We start from the raw sequence: 27,326 nt of genomic DNA on the forward strand, positions 1-27,326 counted from the left end.
AACAGGATTCAAAACCAGTTTTCTGATTTAAAATCTAGGACTGCGTCCATTATACAAAAATCACATCACAAAGATCATTGCATTTAGAGACTCTCAGCTCCCCAGATGCATAATTCAACAGCCCCAATCTTGGTCTCAGCATTTATATGCTCAGTGCATCATTCAGGCAGAGACTAATGCAGCCAGCCCAAACCATTTCACCATGAATGTGGACCTCCTCGTACTGAAATGTGTTCATGATTAAGAAGGAAGTAGCTTCACAGATTGCTGAACAATTACATTGACTGTAACTCAATCAAGTAGTAAAAACAAACTGAAAGAAGATCACATTCCTTCTCTACTACAGATTTGTATTTTTCTATATGAAATGTACTGTTCTGTGTAAGGCATGTTCATTCCTGCAGGAATCTCATTTATTATAGCTTCTAATTACTTTTAACTACTGAGCACAGGGCACCACTGTGAAAAGTCTATCGACAATCAGAAGGAAGCACCCGATTGAAGAAACTAATCGTTTAATGTTTCAGGGTGTTATTTTCCCTGCTTCTCTTTATTATACTTCACACCAAGGAAGAACTATACATCAGAGGGTTAAGGCAGTATGTTACATAGGAATCAATCCTGAAGTGACTAGTATGGTTCAACACATGCAGAGTGTCTGCAAAATTAATACGGAAAGCCCACTGCAGATCTATTGATCCTTCCCACCTTGGTCACCCTGAGCACTGTGTTTCTGACAAATGAAAAGCTTAAGAAAATTGCCACCAGTCAGCAGGGATTTCAAAAACCCAACACCTCTGTCCTTTTTCCCTTATAACAGAGGAGGCACTTTTCTTAATGAAACAAGTAAATATTTTTAAATGTGAAAAACAAGCAAACAGCTATTTGTTTTAAAGAATAAATAATACAGTTACAGACATATGTGCGTGCATGTGCTCAGTCATGTAGGACTCACAGGCGATCCCGTGGACTGTAGCCTGTCAGACTTCCCTGTTCATGGGATACTCCAGGCAAGAATAATGGAGTGGGTTACCGTGCCCTCTCTATGGGATCCTTCCCACCCAGGAATCCAATCTGCATCTCTTACGTCTACTGCATTGGCAGGCAGTTTCTTTACCACTAGCACCACCTGGGAAGCCCATTCAACATTATTTGACTCTAGTCAAATAGGCAGTGCTGATGAAATCTTCTGTACCAACTCCTATGGTTCACAGTCTGAGAGCTGAAAGACAAGGGGTTAATGAATATTTGAAAAGAAATCAGAGAGATGGCAGGCGGAGAGTGGCACCATAGAAAACCACTGAACAGAATGGAGAAGCAGCGGGCAACAGCTGGAAAGAGATCCTGGCAGCAGAAGCAGAGCCAAATTGAATACTCTGGCTCACTCCATATATCTTAAGGCAAAAAAGCAATCGTGTTTAAAGGGCACATTTTCAGCACTGCACAGAGAATTAGCCATGAAATTCCCATTAAAGATAATAGGAATTTTCTATTGCAACTTTCAGTACATTCTCAGCAAGTTCTCAATGTCTATCCTTAAACCTAGGCTTCAAAATCAACTGCCAGGCATACACACTCTATAGCCCTCATTCCCTTCTCATCAAGCACATTAAGGCATGTTCTACTCTGACCAGGTTCATTGCTGTGGTGAGTGCAGAGGCAATTATGGACCTTTGGGGGACAGGTAGCTGACCACTTGGCCGCAGTAGGAGGTGTTTGCTAGGCTGAAGATGTACATGAATATGAAACATCTGTGGGTAAGGTAGGACCTTCATGACCACAGCCACCAGGTTTGAACCTGCTTCTCTGCATTTAAAATGATCCAGCCTGGGACCCTTTCTCCAGTAGATTTCACTTCTGTTTTGGTTTTATTTTTGGAATTTAACTGAATAGGTGAGGACCCTAATACTGGCTGCTCAAAGGCTACCCAAAGGTCCTCAACACTCCCTCTCTGGTCCATCTGTTTTGGCTACTGGACTTTTGTCCTCAATTCTTGCATGTTTTTTGATGACACTGATGCTTAAGGGGTGTCCAGTATGTGATTTTCATTTGTCGCCCCCAACCTTTGACAGGATAATTGTTTTCTCTTTGACCTGTTTATGCAAGATACTAAGCAGAACTTTGAGTATTTTTCATTCCTTTCTCGTAGATCCTACAGTGGTTTATTCTGAGGCTCTTGGGTGTACAGGGGACTGGTGGTAGAGAATCAAGGAATCTTAATGCTTTTTACACACTCCTTGGTGATCTTTCCTCACCTTCCACAGTAGGCAGCTGAGTCTTCTGTTATTACACTTCTGTGCCTGTTCCTGGAATACCTCTTCCCTGCTCCTAACACCTGAAGCATGTTCCCAGAAAACTCTTAGTACTGTGTTTCCATTACCCTTTGAGATTATATATATACTTGATTATTTATTGTTATTATACCCACTTGTACTCATATACAACTTTAGTCCTTGCTGAGTATGAAACCACCAAAGGACATCCCTATATAGGTACGGCTTCCCAGGTAGCACAGTGGTAAAGAATCTGCAGGAGACTCGAGAGACACGGGTTTAATCCCTGGGTTGGGAAGATCCCCTGGAGGCGGAAATGGCAACCCATTCTAGTATTCTTGCCTGGAAAATTCCATGGATAGAATGGAGCCCGGCGGACTACAGTCCCTGGGGTCACAGTCAGACATGATTGAGCTCACACACACACAGGTACATCTAAAACATCTAAAACTCAACATGTTATAGTTAATGCAACATCTGTCTCCACAATCCCCTCAATGACAAACGCATATCCTCCCCACCCCCATCACAGCAGCCTCCCTCCCCTTCGTCTTTCCACGCTAATGTTAACTGCAAATTGGCACTTGCCATGGGCACTTGCCATCTACCTCTACAAGGATTAAATCATGTGCTAATGTGACTTAGCAGCAGCAGCAGCAATGCAGCTGCTGACTTTCAACATCCCCTTGAAAGGAGTTCAGGGTGGAGAGCAGATATGAGACACACTGTGCTTGGGAGGAAAAACTGGCAGGACAGGTCTTCGGATAGTTAGACATTTTCAGAAGCTGATTTTATGAGCCCAATTCGTGTATCTCCTTATAATTAGAAAAGCACTGAAATCCTTCATGGTGATGACTGTTCTTCATGACTAGCAGAAACCTTCTGGAAAAATATGTGCTAGGTTGCATGTATTCCCCCTTCACCAAAACCTTATATATACCAGCCTCCCCCGCAGCTTCTGTAGAGCAGCTTCTCAGAGCTATCTGAGGTACTGTCTCCCAGGCTGCAGTCCTCATTTTGCCCCAGATGAAACTGAATTTGCAGCTCCCATGTTGAGCATTTTTTAAGTCTACACTGGAAGAGTCAGCATCTCTCTCCCCTGTTCTCTACTCCTCACCAGTTGTCCAGTTCTGTGTACTGTCGTTCCATACTTTTCACATATCTTTTCCCTTCTAACTCTGTGCCCAGGCCTTAGTTTTGGCCTTCATCATGTGACTGAAGTCCTGTAAAATCCTGGCTGTCTCCCTGCCTCCCTCCTTGTCCCATTGCAGACCATGGTACTGATCTTCATTTTAAAAATATTTTTCAAGTATCTAATCATGTTATTCTTTTGCTAAAAGTCCTTCACTGGCTTCCTAGAGCCTCTGAAAGGGAGTCTCCAACTCTTAACTCAGTAGGCAGGGCGTTCCATGCTCCAATTCCTGTCTTTCTTCCTCCTTTCATCTCCCAGGACGGCTTCCTCCTCATTTCACTGTCCAGAAATAGCAAACTCTTTACTGTGACCTTCAGCCCCTTCCTGTGCTATTTCACACCCCTCAGTATTATATTTTCATACCATTCCTTTACAGGGAAACGTCCTCCTCCATTTCTGTCACCTGGTAAACACTATCCATGCTTTAAAACCTGCAACAGGTGTTACATTACATCCTTCCTGCTTAAAAGGATTGAAATCTCACTTCTTGGTATTCCTCCAGAGGATTAGATGACCTAGTGCCCACGTGAAATTAACATCATAGAGGCAGAAATTGCTGCTTCCTCCCATCAGCTGCCCCCACATCACCTGCTCCCCTGCTCCAGGTCACACAGAAAAAGAGGCAATTCTGAAAGTGCTGGCCAATGAAACATTTATATTGGTGAGACACCCATACTTCTTCTCTCCTCTGGAGGAGAGAAAATTTGGCTTATGACAGTTATTACAGCACTTATAAAACCACTAGCCATGAAATCCTCAGGAATACATCTTAGAGAATGACTGGAACTTTGTTTTTTATATAATTTTGCAGGTTTAGGGAAAACAATAGCTTCAGTTTCTTTCAAATAAAATCTGCAGAATCATGCCCTGTTTAACACTATAATTTAAAGTTGATTCTACACTTGTCACTTTCAAATAGAAAAATTGGGTTTGGCAAAATCCGATGAAATATCACTTATAATTATGTATTTAGATTATTTTCTCAAGATATGTTTAATGTACCTGGAATTTTCCAATTTTAATGATATAAGGTAATAAGGTATAAGCTCTGACTTTATAAGTATTGACATTAAAGCTTGCCTAGCCAACAAAACATGATTACTGGCAGTCTGAGCTAGAAACCACTACAATAAGAAGTGACTCATAATTACTGTTTTATTCTTCTTTCACAGTAATCTAATGAAAGCGATGAACATTTTTAAATAGAATAATTTAATGTACTAATTTATTAAGATTTCTATCAACTGCAAAGAAAAATTCGGGAAAAAAAAACACATATGCAAATCTAGTCACCTCTTCGGGGGAAAGAACTTTAGTAAGAGATAATGGAAAAAGGTAAAAGAATAAAACTTCTATCATATTTGAGATATTTGATATAATTCTATGAAAATAAATTTACTTATCTGGTTGCTTAAATTAGCATAAACTGTGGAGTTTTATTTGCCTACTTTACAATTTAGTATAATTTGAAGATCTGGGTTTACTTTTCTTTCCTCTCCCCTAGCTTTCAACAGAAGTATGATTAACAAATGTCATATAAATTTAAAGTATACAACTTGGTGATTTGATATACCTATACACTGTAAGATACTCTTCACAATTAAGCTAATTAACACATTGATCACCTCACATTGTTACCATAGTCTTTGTTGTTGTTTTTTTTTTCTTTTCTCTTTTGGTGGTAAAAGCAGTTACTGCTGCTGCTGCTGCTAAGTCGCTTCAGTCGTGTCCGACTCTGTGTGACCCCATAGACGGCAGCCCGCCAAGCTTCCCCGTCCCTGGGATTCTCCAGGCAAGAACACTGGAGTGGGTTGCCATTTCCTTCTCCAGTGCATGAAAGTGAAAAGTGAAAGTGAAGTCGCTCAGTCGTGTCCAACTCTAGCGACCCCATGGACTGCAGCCCACCAGGCTCCTCCGTCCATGGGATTTTCCAGGCAAAAGTACTGGAGTGGGTGCCATTAAGATCCTAGCAAATGTCAAGAATATAATACAATATTAAGTATATTCACATTGTTATGTCAGATCTCCAGAATTAGTCATCTTGTGTAGCTGAAACTTTGTACCCCTTGACCAACGTCTCCCCATTTTTCCCCTCCTCCCCATAATTCTATTTTCTGCTCCTTTAAGTTTGCCAGAGTAAGTAAGATGTATACTTATAGCATAAGTAAGATATATTTTGTCTGTCTCCCAGAGCCCCATTATTATAGCATTTTATTTTTTCCCTTCTAAAGATTGGTACACAATTTTACATTTTCACTTTTTTTTCTTTAATTCATTAATGATTTTACTAGATATTAACAAATGGGAAAAGTTGCATTGGCCATAATCAAATTATAACTGTTCAAGAAAAATAATCTAAACTGCAGCTGTATCTAATGACAATTTTAAAATATCACTACTCACTGCTACTATCACTCATTGCTACTACTATCCTGATACAAAATAAGTGCTTTCCACTAACATATTTTAGATTCCTGACTATAAGAGCATAAATTTAGGACTTCTTATTGGGAACGTACAGGATCCTGGCATCATGAGTTACCAGTTTCCTCTGTTCTAGTTAGCCACCTTTCTGGAGATTTAAAATTCAAGTATTTCCACTAATCTCATTACTGAAATTTCCAATGCATTTTTGGACAAAAAATAAGTGGATACAACTTTAAAACTACATTTGCTTATAGCAATCATTTACTTTTTCCCTCTCATACCTAGAATCTAACCTACATACAGAAATCCCCAGAGTAAACCTACTCCTTGTGTTTGATGCTTTTTGTTGCAGCTTCATCATCTTCTCCGTTAGGACTCTGATCACCTACGCCAGGTTACCTTGAGTGCTCCACTTTTATAGGAGTCTGCATTCCTTACCCTGGGCCTATTTGTCAATTTGTCCTTTGATGTCATGGTGATGACAGAATAAAATATTGCTAAGAAAGAGCTCTTTAAAGTCAAACAAAAGTGGTTTTTAAAATTGTTAATTGATAGTTTCCTTAAAAAAGAATTTAAAAGATTATTTCTATGAATTAAGAATCACTACACTGTTTATTTTCATTTTAAATAACTGTTTCATTAACCAAACTAGTAAGACACATTTCTCTTTAGTTGTTTTTAATTCCTGGATTTCATTTTTCTGGAAAATGCTGAGAGTCATATTTTGGGTTTTATTTTATGGTCACATGATGGGTTTTGTACATTTCTGCTGGAAGACAGATGACTGAGAATTCAACCACCCTCTGCAATACTATCCAACGTGAAACTATGTCTCAGTTTCTAAATAACCAACTAAGAAATGCATCTTGGAAATATACTCCTTTTCAGTTAGAAACTTCATATATATAGTTTTTTAGCTCCTAAAGCGTTATATATGTTAAAATGAGTTTCCAGAATGTATAAAAGAAAAAGCAGTCCAACACTGGAATACATAAATGGCAGCCAGCTGGCTCATTATCATCGTGCTTTTTAATAATGAGAACAGGCCTTGCCATAGACTGTTTCCTCCTCATACCTGCGTGGGGTTCTAAACAAGGCGGCTATGGTGCCGCTGCGGCAGGTGCTGGTGAAGCCCTGACACAGCGAGCCAGCCCCTTCTGATGCTGCTGTTCACAGCCCTGACTGGTGACTGAACACCAAGTATTCAGCTAACGATGGGCCTTGTTTCCTGGAAGAGATTCATCTTCACAACAAAGCTCGAAGATTAAAGGTAATTTATGTGTACAGATCTCCAAGGCTTTGGTGCTCAGACATCACAGGTAGGTCAGACGTGAGGCCTGGGCTCAAATGACCTGTCTTCCTGCAGGATCATCCCAGAAATTCCTACACCACTGAAAATCTGTCATGGATAGATTAAAAGAAAGGAAAGGAAAGTTAAGTTGCTCAGTCATGTCTGACTCTTTGCGACCCCATGGACTGCAGCCTCCCAGGCTCCTCTGTCCATGGGATTTTTGAGGCAAGAGTACTGGAGTGGGTTGCCATTTTCTTCTCCAGGGGATCTTCCTGACTCAGGGATGAAGCTGCGTCTCCCGCATTGCAGGTGGACGCTTTACCCTCTAATCCCCCAGGGAAGCCCTACATTAAAAGAGGATGTGGACAAAAACTCCCTGGAACGAGTCCTCAGAGGGAAACGCTGTGATTCCAGAGTCCCTGCCCTCACTAGAAATTTCCTTGACCTAACCTTTCCAACCTAGATAGCACATTGAAAAGCAGAGACATTACTTTGCCAACAAAGGTCCGTCTAGTGAAGACTATGGTTTTTCCAGTGGTCATGTATGGATATGAGAGTTGGACTGTGAAGAAAGCTGAGCATCGACGATTTGATGCTTTTGAACTGTGGTGTTGGAGAAGACTCTTGAGAGTCCCTTGGACTGCAAGGAGATCCAACCAGTCCATTCTGAAGGAGATCAGCCCTGGGATTTCTTTGGAAGGACTGATGCTAAAGCTGAAACTCCAGTACTTTGGCCACCTCATGCGAAGAGTTGACTCACTGGAAAAGACTCTGATGCTGGGAGGGACTGGGGGCAGGAGGAGAAGGGGACGACAGAGGATGAGATGACTGGATGGCATCACTGACTCGATGGACGTGAGTCTGAGTGAACTCTGGGAGTTGGTGATGGACAGGGAAGCCTGGCGTGCTGTGATTCATGGGGTCGCAAAGAGTCGGACATGACTGAGCGACTGAACTGAACTGAACCTTTCAGGGAGCCTCTGGAAATATCTACCTACTTGTTGCCACTGGGGAAGGAAGCATAAACAGACATCGTGGGAGGGACGTGGAATCTTTGTTTTTGGAGGTGGTAAGGCTCAGGCTTGGGTTTTATAACTTTTGCAATATGCTGATTTGTCAATATAATGATTAAAGGAAAACAGTTGGCTATTAAGCAGTGATGTGGAGAAAGAAGCAAAACAAAATGAAATACCACAATGAATGGAAGGATTCGGCAGAAGGATGTAATAGGGAAATTTAGAAACCCTCTGGCACGCTGTTGGAAGGGCTGCAGCAAGCAACTGCATGGTATAAAAAAGAGCTTTAAAGCAGACTCACAGACAGAGAGAACCAACTATTGGTTACCAGTGGGAAGAGGGAAGCGGGGAGGGGCAACATAGCAATAGGGGAGTACAGCGTTAGTCGCTCAGTCATGGGCTGTCTCTTTGCAATCCCTGTAGCCCGCCAGGCTCCCCTGTCCATGGAATTTCTCAAGCAAGAAAACTTGAGTGGGTTGCCATTTCCTTTTCCAGGGGATCTTCCTGACCTAGCGATTGAACCTACATCTCCTGCACTGGCAGGTGGATTCTTCACCACTGAGCCACCAGGGAAGCCCTTATAAAACTATACGTACTAATAAAACTATGTTCAGATATATGTTGTTTGATAGAAGGAGTAAGATGGAAAAGTTCCATTTATCAAACTAGCTTTTAATATCACAGACACAATTTAAAAGGAAAAAAAAAAAGCCTGATCTTAATAAAAGACAATCTTCTTTCAATATTCAATAACAATGGAGGTATTTAACACAAGTGAATGATTGAGGAGTGTAGGGAGGAAAGTTCATCAGTAGAATTGTAATGCACACAAAGGACTGCCCTGGGAAAGAGAATTTAATAAAAACAAAGGTGGACCAAACACTATGAAAAGATTTTAATAATTCATCCTGAATTCTATTCCTTCTTGCATTAGGGCTTCCCTGGTGGCTCAGTGGTAAAAAATCCACCTGCCAAGGAGGAGACTCAGTTTAATTTCTGAGTTGAGAAGATCCCCTGGAGAAGGAAATGAAAACCCACTCCAGTATTCTCGCCTGGGAAATCCCAAGGACAGTGGAGCCTGGCGGGCTAAGTCCAGGGGTTTGAAGAGAGTTGGACACAACTTAGTGACTTAACAACAACAAAAACCAGCTTTCATTCTCTGTGGTATGCCATCCAGGCGTCTAATTCAGGTTGGCGTTAAAACATCTAGATATGAATGCTAATTAAAACTGCCCTTTCATTCTGAAAAATCACATTCTTCTCTTTAATATCAAATACAGGCTTATAACTCAATACTTTAAAATATTTTAGATTCCTTTTTCTTGGTGAATAAAATCAGAAAAGGCAGGAAACTGATTATCTAATGTGGATGCCATATTGTTAACCACTTCCCATCTTAATTTTAAAAGTAAATGCTAAAAATAGTCTGTAATATTTATTCTAATTCATATTTTGAATTTCTCCCCTTTGTCAGAACCTCAAGGTAAACCTCCATGTTCAATAATTAGGGTAGGTATGGATCTACTTGGGTTCCTTCCTAGCTTTCTGAATTATAATTACTGAAGAAGTATTTTAGTAACAGAGTTATGCAAGATTTCTGATTCTTGCATAACATAAATCAGCACACATTTTATCACCATGAAAAATCTAAGCATAGCCTTACCTGAAAGATTAAAGATATTACTAAATGCCTATATTATTCTGCATAACAGAAAAATAAAATAGTACTATTTTCAAATAGTTTTAACCTTAATTTCAGCACCTGTGATGGGGCATTTTTGCCTACATCTCAGTAAATCTCTCTGAAATGAATTAACTAAAGCTATATTTATTTCGAACTGCAGAAATGGAGAAAGCCAAAAAACTTTGAAATTTCAATGTTACTTGTGATTCCAACACATCCATCAATGAATACAGTAATTAAAAAATGGTTGTAGAACACCGATCTATTTCTCCTACTCATCAATCGTCAAACTCTAAAACTGCTCATGGGAGATATGAAAGAGTAACTTGGACAATTTGGTCATGATTCTAGGATTAAAAAATTCTAGAGTTTAAAAAACTCTGGAAGTTAGAAAAAATTTTTTGGCCATACCATGAGGCTTGAACGATCTTAGTTCCCCTACCAGGGATCGAACCCAGGCCTCCTGCAATGGATGCACAGAGTCCTAACCGCTGAACGGCCAGGGAACTGCATTAAATGGCAAACTTAAAAGCATTAACTTTCAGTAAATTCATGTGGAGATAGGAGAATATGCTTGTAGTTTGAAGCCTGACATGTCCCTTGGTTGTCACAGTCCTCAGATAACTATGATCTTACACCAGTGCAGAGTAAGAACATTAATCATGGTGATGACATACCGAGTGTCAAGGCCACAGTGGCCTCTATGTTCCTTGAACACATCATGCTGGCTCCCACTCAGACTCCCACATTTGCACTCTGCTCTCTAGAATCGAATGCACTTTCTCTGAGATATCTGCATGACTCACTCTTGCATTTCACACAGGTCTCCAACCCAACAGAACTTCCTCCTTGGAAGATGACATCCCCTCATCCCATCTTGTCCCCTGTCACCTCTCTGACTTCTGTTCTTTTCTGTATTTATGTCACCTACCATGTTACCATTTATTTACTTTGTCATCTGTTTCACTCCCACCTGATTTACATTATATAACAGTAGGGAGGTTTTTGTTTTTTTTTTTTTCCCAATGCTTGATACCAGAAACTAGAACAGTGTTGGCACATAATTAGTGCTCAATGTATATTAACTGAGTGAATGGAAAGTAAATACATGGATGAATGAATGAGAACAGAACGATTGAACATGACTGATCGGAGACAGCATTTCTCTGCTGAACTCATTTAGTTGCAAATGATATTTCATCTAAGCTCTTAGTAAGCTTGCAATGCTTCCCAGGTCGTTTAGTAGTAAAGAATCTGCCGGCAGATGCAGGAGAGGTGGGTTCGATCCCTGGCTCGGGAAGATCTCCAGGAGGAGGAAACGACAACTCACTCCAGTAGTGTTGCCTGGAGAATCCCATGGACAGAGAAGCCTGGCAGGCTACAGTTCAAAGGGTTTTAAAGAGTCAGATATGACTGAGTGACTGAGCGTGGGCATGAGTAAGCTTGCAATAGAGCACAAAGTACTCAGCAATTAAAATAAAGGGGACAATTCTGTCTATTGTGTCACTCACACAGGTGTACTTGCTCCTTTTAGAGAAACAAAGTCTTGCCACACTTCATAAGCAAGGACATGCTGTGTAGGACTTGAAATCCATAATTCAGGCATATCAAGTCAAATGGAATTTCACGGATGAAAACCTACTGACTTGAATCAACTTTTTCTATCTACCTCTTCAAAACCTCTACCCATCAAAACCCAGTTCAAACACTACCTTCTCCAGGGAAAGTTCCAACCATCTCCAAGATATATGTTGCTTCTGATTCTTATTTTTTAGCTGTAACTCTCCTAGGTCATTTATTTTTTTCTTGTAGTCTAAGTCATTTGTTATATTTATTATATTTTTGTTATCTTATTTTGTCACATTATTATTTACTTTAATAATTGTTTGTTGTTCATGCCTCATGTCTGTACCATAAGCATCATCAATTTATGATGTTACCCAGCCAATAGCACCAACTGCAGTCCTTTGCATGGATTAAGTACCAAGTAAGTTTGAATAAACAACAACTACTATTCTCTCAAAATCTAACTGGCCTCATACTAAGAACAGACTATGACTGGCGACAGAAGACTCTCTGCCTACCAGATTACAATGAGGACTAAATCCTGTTCTATTATTTTCACTTATATGGTTTCATTTCTCTGTGAAAACTGAGATGTGACAGAAGAGGAATAAGTGATTATGAAGAAGGACCTGACTTGAATCTGATACAGCTGTAGGAATTTATGTACCTACTGGCTTTCCCAAACAGAGCACTGATGCATAAGATAAACCACCTGAATAGAACCCATCTAAAACTCCTCCTTACAGTTTCAGGAAGAGCATATCGTGTGGGCTTTTAGACTGTGATTTTGCCAGAAGTAGGAAGGCAGTGGTAACCCCAAGAAAACATCTAACTCACAACAATTGAGTAACAAGGACCCAAACCACTGAAGAAAAGGTAAAAAACCTTTTTTCTAGAAAATATTATAGTCACCAGCTCCTACCAAGCAAGTTCCTAGAGTGCATAAAACAGATGCACAATTTTGTACCTAAAGTATAAATCTTAAGATATATAAAGAATGATAAGCTTCTAGGCCACAGTGATATAAATGTGGGATTGCATTCATTTTGTATGAATAAACAGTCACTGAAAATAGAACTAAAGCCAGAAATTACTCTGCAAGAATTAACGAATCTCTGAAATCTTATTCCAAATATGTTTCCAGCTATAATTTCACAGAGCTAAATGTAATAAACAAGAAAGTCCAAACATAACGAGGTGTAGTGAAGACGCAGGCAAAGATGCAGCACAGTGGGAGTCACGTACCGATGCACGCCGCTGTTGCACATGATGACGTGGCAGGCCCCCAGCCTACTGCACAGCTCCGAGGACACTGACAGCAGCCCAACTCCGGAGGCGCTGCAAGCCGTGTTCACACAGGCGGCCGTGCGCTTGGATCTGATAAATGAGGCCACCAGTCGATAAAGTTCATCCAAAACATTCAGAGGCCTCATGAGCTACAGGAAAAAAAAAAAACGATAAACGTAAAGTTCAACATGTTTAATAGAAAGAAATCTTTTTAGATGGGCTATAATTCACAGTCATTATAACCTACAGTCTAAAATATTTTATTATGGAGGTAACAGAACTGGAGCTCATAAATTTTATACTGACACCATGCTCAAGAACAACACCAACAAAATTAAATAAAAGGTAAATGGTAAAATATAGGGTCAATGCAATCTTCTATTTTTACCTTATCTACGTAGGCAGCTTTAGATGTAGAGGTTGGTGGTGAATTTGACTTGTCCAAATAGAATGCCCTGTAAGAATCCAAAGAATAAATGATCATTTATTGCTAGCAAAATTAAAAAGCATGAAGACGTGCAAGTTTTACTGATTTCCTTTTAAAGACAAATGAATTAACAAAGTACTGAATGCTAGCATGAGTGGAACTGCAAAAAAAGAAAGTTTTCCATTCAGAAAAAAACAATTAAAGCTACCATCACCTCTATTATTTATTATACGGCCTTAGAGAGATATTTAATTTGTATATGCCTCAATTTCCTCTTTTGTAATTTGGAGATTTTAGTAGTTTATATTAATAATACTTCATGAGGCAGCCAAGAAAATGAAGTGAGTTAATGCAAATAAAATATTTAGGAGGGGACACAGCACAGAATAAGTGCTCACTGATGCAGTAATTAATATTATTATAAAAGTTGAAGAAAGATATTTTCTCATGACTGTTGAAAAACATGATCTGGTTTTAATTTATTATGCAAGTGACAGATTATGAAAATAATTCTCCAAACACTAATTTTAAACAGATTACTTAGCTGGATTCTTTCAGCCACTAAGTTATGTTCAGATGAGAAGTAAAATTCTCTTCCAAGATATACTTGTTCTTTTTTGTCACCAGGATGCAATATGGTCACAACTATTTTAATACACTAAGTGGAAAACTCACTCTAGAAAAGTGATACACAGCTGGCCACACTGAGCACTCTCCCTACTTTCTAAAAGAGACAGTCCTTAAACAAAAAAAAAAAGTTGTCACTGATTCAGCCAGTGAAGAGGAGGATCACATAGATCTAATCCTGCTATAGTCACTTGAACTGACGTGGCAGAAATCTACAAATTTTCACTGGGACAAAATGCTTAAAGAAAAAACCCCACATATTTGATGAAGCAAGCTAATAGAAAAACAGAATAAAACATTTTATAGATTTAAAATGTATAAATGCCCACATCAAGTAAAACTTTATTCTGAGAGAATCTCACTTTTTCTAAATGCTATAGTGCTGTGCTTAGTCACTCAGTCCTATTCGATTCTTTGGGACCCCATGGCCTGTAGCCCTCCAGGCTCCTCTGTCCATGGGATTTCCCAGGCAAGAATACTGGAGTGGGTTGCCATGCCCTCCTCCAGGGGATCTTCCCAACCCAGGGATCGAACCCAGGTCTCCTGCATTGCAGGTGGATTCTTTACCGTCTGAGCCACCAGGGAAGCCAAATGCTATAGAGCAAAATGAAAATAGATAAAGCATCTCATGATATAATCACACCCTTCAAAATGCTTTTAGAAGATAAAAGCTTATGACAAATTCAGAGCTAAATATATTTACTGATCCAGACTTGTGTGAGTAGTTAATATTCATTAATCCATAATTATAGAAAGTGGCAAATTATTATAAAGTATATCTATGGGCTGATGACACTGAGAGAAGGTAACCATGAAATACAGCTTCTTCCTGACTCCTATGAAATTTACACAGCCAAGAAATATTTTAATTCAATCAATTATTTCTTAAAATAAAAATTTAGATTTGAGCCTGTAACTAATTTTGGGTACTCTCTGTTCAGAAAAATGATTGTTTAGCCATGAATTTTACCATCCCTAAGGTTTACAGGCATTCATAGAACTTCAGTATTTTTCAGAACATGACAAATTTCCAACATGAAATACATTTCTAATGCACTTCCCTTAATTACAAAAGTCTGGCAATACCCCTTAATCAAAATTTATGAGAGAGTTAATGGTAAAACTGGATAAATGCCAAAATTGACTGTAATTTAATATGCTTTTGAGGTTAGTAAGAATGAAGTCATGGCTCTTTGTCTCAATAAGCAAATCTTATTAAGACGGTTTTGAAAACACGCCTGCTACTTTACATAGGATGAACAGTAAGTTTCCTTTCATGCAGGCATGCATCAGGTTTCCTTGTTGCAACTTTGTAAATGAACCTTGCCTTACAAAATAAATGCAGTGTGATAATATTTTCTATTTAGTCCCTAGAGAATAAAATACCAAGGAAAGAGGGGATGTCATGTTACAATAAATGCAGTATAAATATATCCAAATTAAATAACTAAAATGAAATGAATCTTGGGAAAGTATCTCATACAATCTAACAGCAAGGACAAATACAGAGGTATCTAGAATGTAGTCCAGGAAATGATAGGTAGGTTAAAAACTTACAGAAAGATACTGAAATACACACACATGAGGAAGAAGGAAGGCTCCATAAGAATATGGTACATGAGTTGGACTTGGATGGATGGATGGGATTCAGGACAGGCCAAAATGGAAAAACAGAATTTCAAGTAGAGGCAACACTATGAACAATTAGAAGAGAAAGAGAAATGGGTGGAGCCAACTTTGCCAGACAGCAGGTTCATGTAAGGCAGAGAGACCGAGTATTGCACAAGTGGGCTAGATTCATAGTGTGAGGAAGTGAAATACCAAACTAAGATATAATTAATTTGTTAAGCAGTGGAGAAGCACTACACAGGGAAAACTTTGTTACCAGTGAAAAAGTAAGAATAAATGGGAAATCCTCCAATTAAAAAAATAATAAAATTGCTGAAGCTGAAGCTCCAATACTTTGGCTACCCAATGTGAAGGGCTGACTCAATGGAAATGACCCTGATGCTGGGAAAGACTGAGGGCAGGAGAAGCGGAGGACAGAGGATGAGATGGTTGGATGGCATCACTGACTCGATGAACATGAGTTTGAGCAAGCTCTGAGAGATGGTGAAGGACAGGGAAGCCTGGATTGCTGCAGTCCATGGGGTTGCAAAAAGCTGGACATGACTTAGCAACTGAACAACAGCAACAATAAAATTATTTTTTTAAAAAGAATAAATAGAAAGAAGTACACGACCCATCAGCTATGACAATTTAGGGAAATTTGAGACCCTAGAAGTGAAAAGACTAGTTTAGTTTTTTTTTTTTTTTTGCAGCATGTGGGATTTTACTTCCCTGACCAGGGATCAGTCCCATGCCTCCCTGCATTGGAAGTAGGAGTCTTAACCACTGGACAGCCAGGGAAGTCTGGGACACAGGGAATTGACATCTGCCGTGAAAGAAAGAAAATGCGTGTGGGGAACATCAAGATTAATTCAGACTCATGCAAGTTAATATACTAACAAGTTAGAAAACTGATTTTTCAAATAAGTAACATATTAGGATCACAGCTCTATAGGGTCAAGCTGATGCTCCAGGAATGGTCAGGCTTTTACATAAAGAGAGACCATGCAAAAGTCTGATAGGAGAGACACAGAGGTTAAATCAATGACAAAAGTGACTGGTATTTGGCAATCTCTCTGGCTGTTCGTCTCCCTTTTTCTGGGCATGCTGGAAGACAACCAGTTTCTAAGAGGTAATTAAGGCACAAGAGTCACTGGTGTTTTATAAGTAAGGAGGAACAACTACAGTATTCCACTCAGGTCTCTGCTAGATTCTTGTCTGTTCTTTACATCAGTGCTTATGAGATCATTTCTGTATTTATAATAATTTATGGAAATTTTTCACTTGGCCAGACTCATATATAATTCTAATATCATGTCCTATCTCTAAATATTCTAACCTGGATCATGTAGTTTTGGGATTTTAGCATTTACTCTGCATTTCAAAAAGGAGTTATAACAGTGTTTGGTCAATTATAGATATTAGTCATAGACATGCCATTATTACAATGGTACAGCAGTTGACTATAGGTGTGACTGTTTCATAAGTACTATTGTTAAACTGCCTTTGACTATCATAGCACTTAAATTAAAGGGGGAAAATCCACAGAAAATCACATCAAAAGATACTGATCTCTTGTATAAATGAAAATCACCAGATAGGTTCAACCTGTGCCCACATATGGGCAAAGAATACATGCTAAATAAGTAGGTAGGAGAATGGTGATTTGCACCTTCATCCCACCCGCCTTGAGTAACCATAAGCATTAGCTCTGACTTCTCTGAAACAGGTTTTACCTAAAGTTATATGAAGAGAAATCCTCAATAATGAGATAAACCTGGATTTGCTTGGATAAATTTGTCTCTTGGCTTGTCAAAAACAGAGCACCTAAAGTTATAGTATGCTGTCCCATAATCAAAGACAGTGCCTGATTCATAGCCTGTAATAATACTTGATGTAGTATTGAATTGAGTTTTATTTCATGAGAGATCTAAAACACACAGTTGAACAACTAAAAATATGTGTGACCTGATAGACGAAAGGAAATATATTAAATATCTTAATTTAAAAATAATTATTATGCACTTTTGAAAAAGAATTCTTTGTAGGAAGGATTCTTTTTAAGTTTATAACTATTAGGCTACATCTCAGTTAACACTGAAGCAAATACTTATAGGATTTAACAATCATCAGAACTTAAAAATAGAGAGGAAGGGTATTTAATATTTCCTCCTCGATGAGAGAAAACGATGATTAAGAGACAAATATTCATAAGATCTCTTGCAAGACTCATAGGAGTGTTGTTTTACCTACAAATGACTAGCAGAAATGATACAGCAAATTCTTCTTCAGTGTTTTAAAGAAGAAAAGATGAAAATAAACATGATTAAGTACTATCATGTTTAGATGTTAAAAGCCTAACTTTTGGCTTCTATACTTACACACTGCTGCTGCTGCTGCTGCTGCTAAGTCGCTTCAGTCGTGTCCGACTCTGTGCGACCCCAAGAGACAGCAGCCCACCAGGCTCCGCCGTCCCTGGGATACTCTAGGCAAGAACACTGGAGCGGCTTATACACTAGACCCTATAAAACATGGTGATTTTGTTTAACTGGGCTTCCCTGGTAGCTCAGATGGTAAAGAATTCATCCACAATGCGGGAGACCCAGGTTCGATCCCTGGGTTGGGAAGATGCCCTGGAGGAGGGCTTGGCAACTCACTCCAGTGTTCTCGCCAGGAGAACCCCATGGACAGAGGAGTCTGGCGGGCTACAGCCCATGGGGTTGCAAAGAGTCAGATACGACTGAGCAACTAAGCACACAAACACAAGGTCTTTAGTGCACAACATCTGACACGTAGCACATCACCCAATGTTATTGATGGCTATCATTATCATTTTATTCATTACTTAACATCTTAATGCTCAAACTACCGCACAATTGCACTCATCTCACACGCTAGTAAAGTAATGCTCAAAATTCTCCAAGCCAGGCATCAGCAATATGTGAACCGTGAACTTCCTGATGTTCAAGCTGGTTTTAGAAAAGGCAGAGGAACCAGAGATCAAATTGCCAACATCCGCTGGATCATGGAAAAAGCAAAAGAGTTCCAAGAACTGGACATGGAACAACAGACTGGTTCCAAATAGGAAAAGGAGTGCGTCAAGGCTGTATATTGTCACCCTGTTTATTTAACCTATATGCAGAGTACATCATGAGAAACGCTGGACTGGAAGAAGCACAAGCTGGAATCAAGATTGCCGGGAGAAATATCAATAACCTCAGATATGCAGATGACACCACCCTTCTGGCAGAAAGTGAAGAGGAACTCAAAAGCCTCTTGATGAAAGTGAAAGAGGAGAGTGAAAAAGTTGGCTTAAACATTCAGAAAACTAAGATCATGGCATCTGGTCCCATCACTTCATGGGAAATAGATGGGGAAACAGTGGAAACAGTGTCAGACTTTATTTTTTGGGGCTCCAAAATCACTGCAGATGGTGACTGCAGCCATGAAATTAAAAGACGCTTACTCCTTGGAAGGAAAGTTATAACCAATGTAGATAGCATATTCAAAAGCAGAGACATTACTTTGCCAACAAAGGTTCATCTAGTCAAGGCTATGGTTTTTCCTGTGGCCATGTATGGATGTGAGAGTTGGACTGTGAAGAAGGCTGAGCGCCGAAGAATTGATGCTTTTGAACTGTGGTGTTGGAGAAGACTCTTGAGAGTCCCTTGGACTGCCAGGAGATCCAACCACTCCATTCTGAAGGAGAGCAGCCCTGGGATTTCTTTTGGAAGGAATGATGCTAAAGCTGAAACTGCAATACTTTGGCCATCTCATGCGAAGAGTTGACTCACTGGAAAAGACTCTGATGCTGGGAGGGATTGGGGGCAGGAGGAGAAGGGGATGACAGAGGATGAGATGGCTGGAATGGCATCACTGACTCGATGGACGTGAGTCTGAGTGAACTCCGGGAGTTGGTGATGGACAGGGAGGCGTAGTGTGCTGCGATTCATGGGGTCGCAAAGAGTCGGACATGACTGAGCGACTGATCTGATCTGAACATTTTAAAATTTTTAAATAAAAATTGTACATATTTAAGGTAAATGCTATGGTGATCTCATATAAATATACACAGTGAAATGACCAGAGTCAAGCTAATTAATATATAATATATTTAATAACCTCACCTAGTTAACATTTTTTGTGTATGTAAAATCTCCTGGACTCCACTCTAAGCATAATTTCAGGGTTCAATACAGTATTATTAAGTATACACAACATGCCTGCACATAAGCTCTCTAGATGCATTTATCTTCCATAACCACAAATTTGTACCCTCTGACCAACGTCGTCCTATTTTCCCTTCCTCCCTTTTCTTTTCTGCTTCTATGAGTTCAACATCTTCATTTTTTCCCCCCAGATTCCACATAGAAGTGAGACCACATAGTATCCTTCTGTGGCTTATTTCAGTGAGCACAACGGCCTCCAGGTTTATCCCACTCTGTCCTGGCTGTGAGGTTTCTGCTAAGACATCTGCTGACAGCCTCGTGGAAGGTTTGTTCTCTATTACTGTACGTGAGCAATTTTTTTTTTTTTCTTTTCAGTTTTAAAAATTCTGCCTTTGATTTTACACAACTTTATTATAATGTGTCTTGGAGAAGAACTTTCAGGGTTGAAACTCTTTGGAGACCTATAAACTCAGGAACTTGGATGTCCAAATTTCCACCCAGATTTAGGAATTTCTTAGATATTATTTCTTTAAAAAGGCGTCTGTCCCTTTCTCCCTCTCTTCTCTTTTTGGGACTCCAGTAGTGAGTTGGTTGTTTCTCTTGATGGTATCCCATAATTGACATAAGCTTTTTTTAGTTTTTCTTTTTCTTTTTGTTCCTCTGACTGGATAATTTAAAACACTCTGTCTTCAAGTTCACTGATTTTTTTTTTTTTTTTTGCTTTTGCTTGGTTGAATCTGTTGAAGTTCTCTATTAAATTTGGCAGTTCAATCAACATATTCCTCAACTCAAGAATTTCTGTTTAAGTTTTTTAAATGGTTTCTATTGCTTTGCTGGACATCTAATTTTCTTCATTCACTGTTTTCCTAATTTGGTTGACCATGCTTTCTTACATTTCACTATACTTCTCTGAGGATCGTTCTAAATTCTTTGTCAGGACATTTACAGATGTCCATTTCTTTACAGTCAGTTATTGAAGCTTTTTTTTTCTTTTTTCCCTTTGGTGATGACATGTTTCCTAGATTATTCATGATCCTTGTGGTCTTGCGTTGGCATCTGTGCATTTGAAGGAAGAGGCAGCTCTTCCTATCTTCACTGACTGGCTTCAGCTGGGAAAACTTTTCACTAGTCAGTCCACACAGAAATTCTGCAAGGGCCATCGAAGGGAATCTTCAGCATGCAGGTCTGCTGCCTGGGTCAGCAAGTAGACCACAGGGACCAGCCTGGTACCTGGGTCTGCAGGAGCCCACCTGAAGCTCTCACTATTTCTGAATTCTGCTAATGAAAATACATTAAGAAACTGAAGATCCCCCAGGACTCTTTCTTTTTTTTTTTTGTAATTTCATTCCTCAGATGAACAGATTACAGGTTAAGTTTTAAAGAACTCTTTGAAACGAAACATGATCTACGTCATGTTACCTCTGTAAGCCTTGCATCTAGAATATTGCCTTAGCCAAAGCAGCTGCTCAATAAGTATTTGTTAAGTGAATCACTAAGTACATACTTAAGGAAAAGTGAAAATTAGCATGGATAAACAAGAAATCATCTCATCCACTACTGAGTCCTTTCTCCAAAGAACTATAAATTTGAGCAAGTGCATTCCAATTAAAAAGTAAATATGCCCTCATTGATTCCATGTATCTTTTAGACATTGTCCAATAATATCCTTCCTCTTCCAGTCAAAATTTTCTGCCAAGAAGCCTAACCTGGTAATCCTTCCAAACCTCTGAACAACTCCCCTCAGCTGACTCCATCCACCTCACTACTCACCCCATTCTCCCTAGTAATGCCAGTGAATTTATTTGTACTGACCAAAGTTGATGGTTTAATATAATTAAATAAATTAGAGAAACCAAATGGGTAGAAGTATCCTTAATTTATTAATGGCAATACAATTTTATTGAATTTTGTTAAGAAGTTACTTTAAAATCTTCCCTCCCTGTCAACATAGCTCCATGAGACTGGTTTTCTTCTATGAGATGCCTTGTACTCGTGCCCAATTGCTCAGTCATGTCCAACTCTCTGTGACCCCACAAACTGTAACCTGCCAGGCTCCTCGGTCCATGGGATTGTTCCGGCAACCAGTGGGTTACCATTTTCTCTACCAGGGGATCCTTCCAACCTAAGGATCAAACGCACATCGAATGCATTGGTAGGTGGATTCTTTACCACTGAGCTACCAGGGAAGCCCATTGGAAGGGTTTTGAGTTATTAAAACAAGCATAGAAAGATTTTAAAGATGGATTTTCCCCTGTAAGCTATGCTATCACCCCAACCTAGATTAGTTACCAAACAAGAAATTAGTTACCATTAGTTACCATTCATCTCACACATCAAAGACTTTAAATATTGGTATATGCAGTGTTTGTTCAATTCTTTAGATGTTGAATACGATAAATCACTACTTCACTCATAACTTTAATTTTGATTGCAGAATAACAAAAATGACCCTTATTAACTGCCCCCCAAATCTGGTGGCATTCAAGGTGTAGCAGAGCAGAGCTGCATGTGACGCCTTCCATTTAGCTTTTAATCACAAACTAGATAAAAAGCTACCACTTCTAATACTGTCTTTGGAGGCACCTGGAAGCCTCCTTCTACTTTGTTCGTAGCACAGTAGGGCAATCATCGTTTCTGTCTTGGGACTAAATTCAGGCCTGGACACAAAACTGGGGCTGTGCATCCTTCTAGATAGTTTTCCACCATTGTCTCTATCTTTAACAGTTTTTCTGGTGTGAAATCAAAGACAGTATCTAAGTTATTCTCAGAAGTATCTCTGTGCACAAATAGTGAAAGTGAAAGTTGCTCAGTCATGTCCGACTCTTTGCCACCCTGTGGACTATACAGTCATGGAATTCTCCAGGCCAGAATACAGGAGTGGGTAGCCTTTCCCTTCTCCAGGGGATCTTCCCAATCCAGGGATCTAACCCAGGTCTCCCGAATTGCAGGAGGATTCTTTACCAGCTGAGCCACAAGGGAAGCCCAAGAATACTGGAGATAAAGCCTGCCCAATTCCATCCTGCAGAACTATTTTATGAAGATTGCCTCTGTCTTCCCCACAAGGCAGTGAGGTCACCTGCTCCAACACCGAGTCCCTTGGGAAGCCCATGATTATAACTGTATTCTTCAAGTAAGTTGTTCTGTAGGAAACTCACAAAACCCATCTTCCATGAAATAAACCTGCAGATACGATGCCTTGTGAGGAGCTATTCCTTGAAAGTGAAGTGAAAGTGAGAATCACGCAGTTGTGTCTGACTCGTTGCAACCTCATGGACTTGCAGTCCATGGAATTCTCCAGGTCAGAATATAGGAGTGGGTAGCCATTCCCTCCGAGAAGGCAATGGCAACCCATTCCAGTACTCTTGCCTGGCAAATCCCATGGACAGAGGAGCCTGGTAGGCTGCAGTCCATGGGGTTGCTAAGAGTCGGACACGACTGAGCGATTTCACTTTCACTTTTCACTTTCATGCACTGGAGAAGGAAATGGCAACCCACTCCAGTGTTCTTGCCTGGAGAATCCCAGGGACCGGGGAGCCTGGTGGGCTGCCGTCTCTGGGGTCACACAGAGTCGGACACAACTGAAGTGACTTAGCAGCAGCAGCAGCAGCAGCCATTCCCTTCTCCAGGGGATCTTCCCAACCCAGGGATTGAACCCAGGTCTCCCACGCTGCAGGCAGATTCTTTACCAGCTGAGTCACAGGGGAAGCCAAGGAATACTGCAGTGGGTAGCCTATCCCTTCTCCAGCGGATCTTCCCGAACCAGGAATCAAACCGGAGTCTCCAGTATTGCAGGTGAATTCTTCACCAACTGAGCTATCAGGGAAGCCCCAGCTACTCCTTACACTAGGCAAATCCTGCTGCTGCTGCTACTGCTGCTAAGTCGCTTCAGTCATATCCGACTCTGTGCGACCCCATAGACGGCAGCCCACCAGGCTCCCCTGTCCCTGGGATTCTCCAGGCAAGAACACTGGAGTGGGTTGCCATTTCCTTCTCCAATGCATGAAAGTGAAAAGTGAAAGTGAAGTCGCTCAGTCATGTCCAACTCTTAGCAACCCCATGGACTGCAGCCTACCAGGCTCCTCTGTCCATGGGATTTGCCAGGCAAGAGTACTGCAGTGGGTTGCCATTGCTTTCTCTGCAAATCCTGAGGATGATGTAAATCTCCTCTCAACCTCATACTCAAGTCAGCTTATGAAGCATTGCTAGCTCCACTGGATGAAAAGGAGATCAAGGCTCAGAGATACTGAGAACTTGCCCCAAGTCATACAGACAATCAGTGCAAGAGTGGGGACTGGAATCCAAGTTTGACCAACTTTCCCTCCTCCAGTATATTACTACAGCAGGCAACTCCAGATCATTCACCTTCTGGTTTTTCTCATTATATCTTATTTCTACTTAGACTGTAGAAAGTCTAAGTTCAGTTCAGTCGCTCAATCATGTCCAACACTTTGTGACCCCATGGACCACAGCACGCCAGGCCTCCCTGTCCATCACCAACTCCTGGAGTTTACCCAAACTCATGTCCATTGAGTTGGTGATGCCATCCAACCGTCTCATCCTCTTTCATCCCCTTCTTCTCCTGCCCTCAGTCTTTCCCAGCATCAGGGTCTTTTCAAATGAGTCAGTTCTTCACATCAGGTGGCCAAAGTATTGGAGTTTCAGCTTCAACATCAGTCCTTCCAATGAACACTCAAGACTGATCTCCTTAAGGATGGACTGGTTGGATCTCCTTGCAGTCCAAGGGACTCTCAAGAGTCTTCTCCAACACCACAGTTCAAAAGCATCAATTCTTTGGTGCTCAGCTTTCTTCACAGTCCAACTCTCACATCCATACATGACCACTGGAAAAACCATAGCCTTGACTAGACGGACCTTTGTTGGCAAAGTAATGTCTCTGTTTTTTAATATGCTGTCTAGGTTGGCCATAACTTTCCTTCCAAGGAATAAGTGTCTTTTAATTTCATGGATGCATCTGCAGTGATTTTGGAGCCCCCCCCCCAAAAAAAAATCTCTCACTGTTTCCCCTTTTATTTGCCATGAAGTGATGGGACTGGATGCCATGATCTTAGTTTTCTGAATATTGAGCTTTAAGCCAACTTTTTCACTCTCCTCTTTCCCTTTCATCAAGAAGCTCTTTAATTCTTCTTCACTTTCTGCCAGAAGGGTGGTGTCATCTGCATATCTGAGATTATTGATATTTCTCCCAGCAATCTTGATTCCAGCTTGTGCTTCCTCCAGCCCAGCATTTTTCATGATGTACTCTGCATATAAGTTAAATAAGCAGGGTGACAATATACAGCCTTGATGGACTCCTTTTCCTATTTGGAACCAGTCTGTTGTTCCATTTCCAGTTCTAACTGTTGCTTCCTGACCTGCATACAGGTTTCTCAAGAGGCAGGTCAGGTGGTCTGGTATTCCTATCTCTTTCTGAAAAAAAATTTTCCCATGAACTAAATGTCACTTGGTCTATTAAGCATATTACTATCTTTTCTTATTTAGCTCATAAGAAATGCAATGAGCATCATATTAGATCTATTAAAGATGCTTCTCCTTCAGACTAGGAAGATATTTGTTCATCTATGAGCTCTCATTGTGTTTTCTGAGTATATTTGGTGTATATCAGATTTCACTGATTTCTCAAGTATCAAGATGAAGTTCAAAGTTTATATCAACAGAAGCACCTCTAAGAAACTTTTAATTTATTACATAAATGCTATAAATGGAACAGAAATATAGGTTTTAAATTCTGCATAATGAACACGTCTTAATATAACAGACTTGAAAGAAGTTCAGTTTTGTTTTTTAAATATTTTGCATTTAATTCTAGTATCATCATTATATAATTAAATTATATCTAAAATTAAATTATTATATCTAATGTTATATTATATCTAATATGATGGTATATATTAGACAATTATTATATAATATATCTAATATAATATAAAATTATATATCTAATAATTCAATACTTTATTTTGGAATTTGATGCAAAGATAATGACATAATGCATACTGATGATTTAAAATGTACTCAGATGAATTCTCCTTTCTTGACAATGTGTATGAGGTGCATTCATTATGAAGACAAAAACATGTTAGTGAGTTTAATTCACAGTCAGAAATCATCCAGAGATCATTTCTTTCATATACAAGTAACAATAAGACTCCAACTATTTCAGCTCCTTTTGCCTTTGTCTTCTGCTCTGGTCTTTGTCATAGCTTCTTTTCTGCTTCTACACTTATGAAGCTACCCCTTTTCAGAGAAAACAAAACAAATCCAAATGCTTCCTTGCCCTTTGAAATTCCCAATTTTTCAAGAAGATTTTCCATATTTGTGTTGTCCTTAACTCTTTCATTGTTAGTGATTAAAGTTGCATTAAAGCATGTCCCCAAGCCAAACACATTAATACTGGGATCATTTCCTACTTCAGAGAAGCAGTGGAGTGCTGTGATTAAGTGTGTGCTGTGGAGCTGGAAATACCTAGCTTGAGTCCTGGCTGCAACATTGCCAGGTGCCTGCATTTGAGCAATTCACTGGCCCTCTCTGCATGTGAGGTGCTACCACCTGGGAAATTTCATGCATTATTTTGGCTTTTACTATGCACGACCTCTCAGAGAAGGCAGTGGCACTCCACTCTTGCCTGGAAAATCCCATGGATGGAGGAGCCTGGTGGGCTGCCGTCTATGGGGTCGCTACAAGTCGGACACGACTGAGCGACTTCACTTTCACTTTTCACTATCATGCATTGGAGGAGGAAATGGCAACCCATTCCAGAATTCTTGCCTGGAGAATCCCAGGGACTGGAGAGCCCGGTGGGCTGCTGTCTATGGGGTCGCACAGAGTCGGACATGACTGAAGCGACTTAGCAGCAGGAGCAGCAGCTTGCATGACCTCTATGCTTTCTTTTGTATCAGAGAACAATGCAGGCACCCAATCCAGCATGTCTCTGTCTCCCTCTCAACAAATCATGTTTCTGGTGGAAAAGATTTTTTTCCCTCCATTTCTCAAATATTTCTAAAATCTATGCCTTCCTATCCATCTCCATTTTTATCATCTATGTAGAGTTCTTATTTCCACTTGTCTGAACTATTTTAATAGATTCTTAATCAGTCTTTCCGCCTCTAGTCTCATTCTCACCCCTACTTTGTCCTCACTAGTACCCCCAGGCTGCTCAGTTATGTTCTGTATCATGGTTTGGTTGCCCCAAATTTTGGACATTGATAGATACATAAGCATTCATTAATTGTCCATTAATAAGTACCTTATCAGCAATGGGTAAACCAAAGAGAGAAAGACAAGATGAAAAGCAGAAACAGATATGCATAAAAAGAATTTAAAATTTGATGTAAAAATGTCAAAACAGAAGCTTATAATGGGAAAATAAGGGAAAAGACTAATCTCAGGAAGGTGAGAAGACCTCTCAGGAAGGACAGATTTTGAAATATTCCAAGGGATTCCCAGGTGGCACTAGCGGTAAAGAACCCACCTGCCAATGCAGGACAGTAAGAGATGTGGGTTCAGTCTCTGGTTCGGGAAGATCCCCTGGAGGAGGGCATGGCAACCTACTCCAGTATTCTTGCCTGGAGAATCTCATAGACAAAGGAGCTTGGTGGGCTACAATCCATGGGGTCGCAAAGAGTCGGACACAACTGAAGCGACTTAGCATGCAAGAAAGATGGGAAGAAATTGGCCAAAGCCACTGAAATTAGAGTCCTTCTGACTGAAGTTACCAGAAGCCAAGCAAAGACGTATTTGA

The 27,326-nt window shown here is 40.0% G+C and overlaps 1 protein-coding gene across 1 annotated transcript in view; it reads right to left on the minus strand.

The window, feature by feature from the left end:
* PREX2 (phosphatidylinositol-3,4,5-trisphosphate-dependent Rac exchange factor 2) overlaps nt 1–27,326 on the minus strand; it is a gene marked incomplete at its 5' end in the record, with an annotated part of 302,517 nt that overhangs the window by 30,834 nt on the left and 244,357 nt on the right. The window contains 2 exons of the mRNA XM_010848488.1: nt 12,695–12,885; nt 13,125–13,191. Of these exons, the coding sequence (XP_010846790.1) occupies nt 12,695–12,885; nt 13,125–13,191 (258 nt within the window). The remainder of the gene's footprint in view (nt 1–12,694; nt 12,886–13,124; nt 13,192–27,326) is intronic.

Source organism: Bison bison, unplaced genomic scaffold, assembly GCF_000754665.1.
Source record: "Bison bison bison isolate TAMUID 2011002044 unplaced genomic scaffold, Bison_UMD1.0 scf7180017864267, whole genome shotgun sequence".
Taxonomy (NCBI): domain Eukaryota; kingdom Metazoa; phylum Chordata; class Mammalia; order Artiodactyla; family Bovidae; genus Bison; species Bison bison.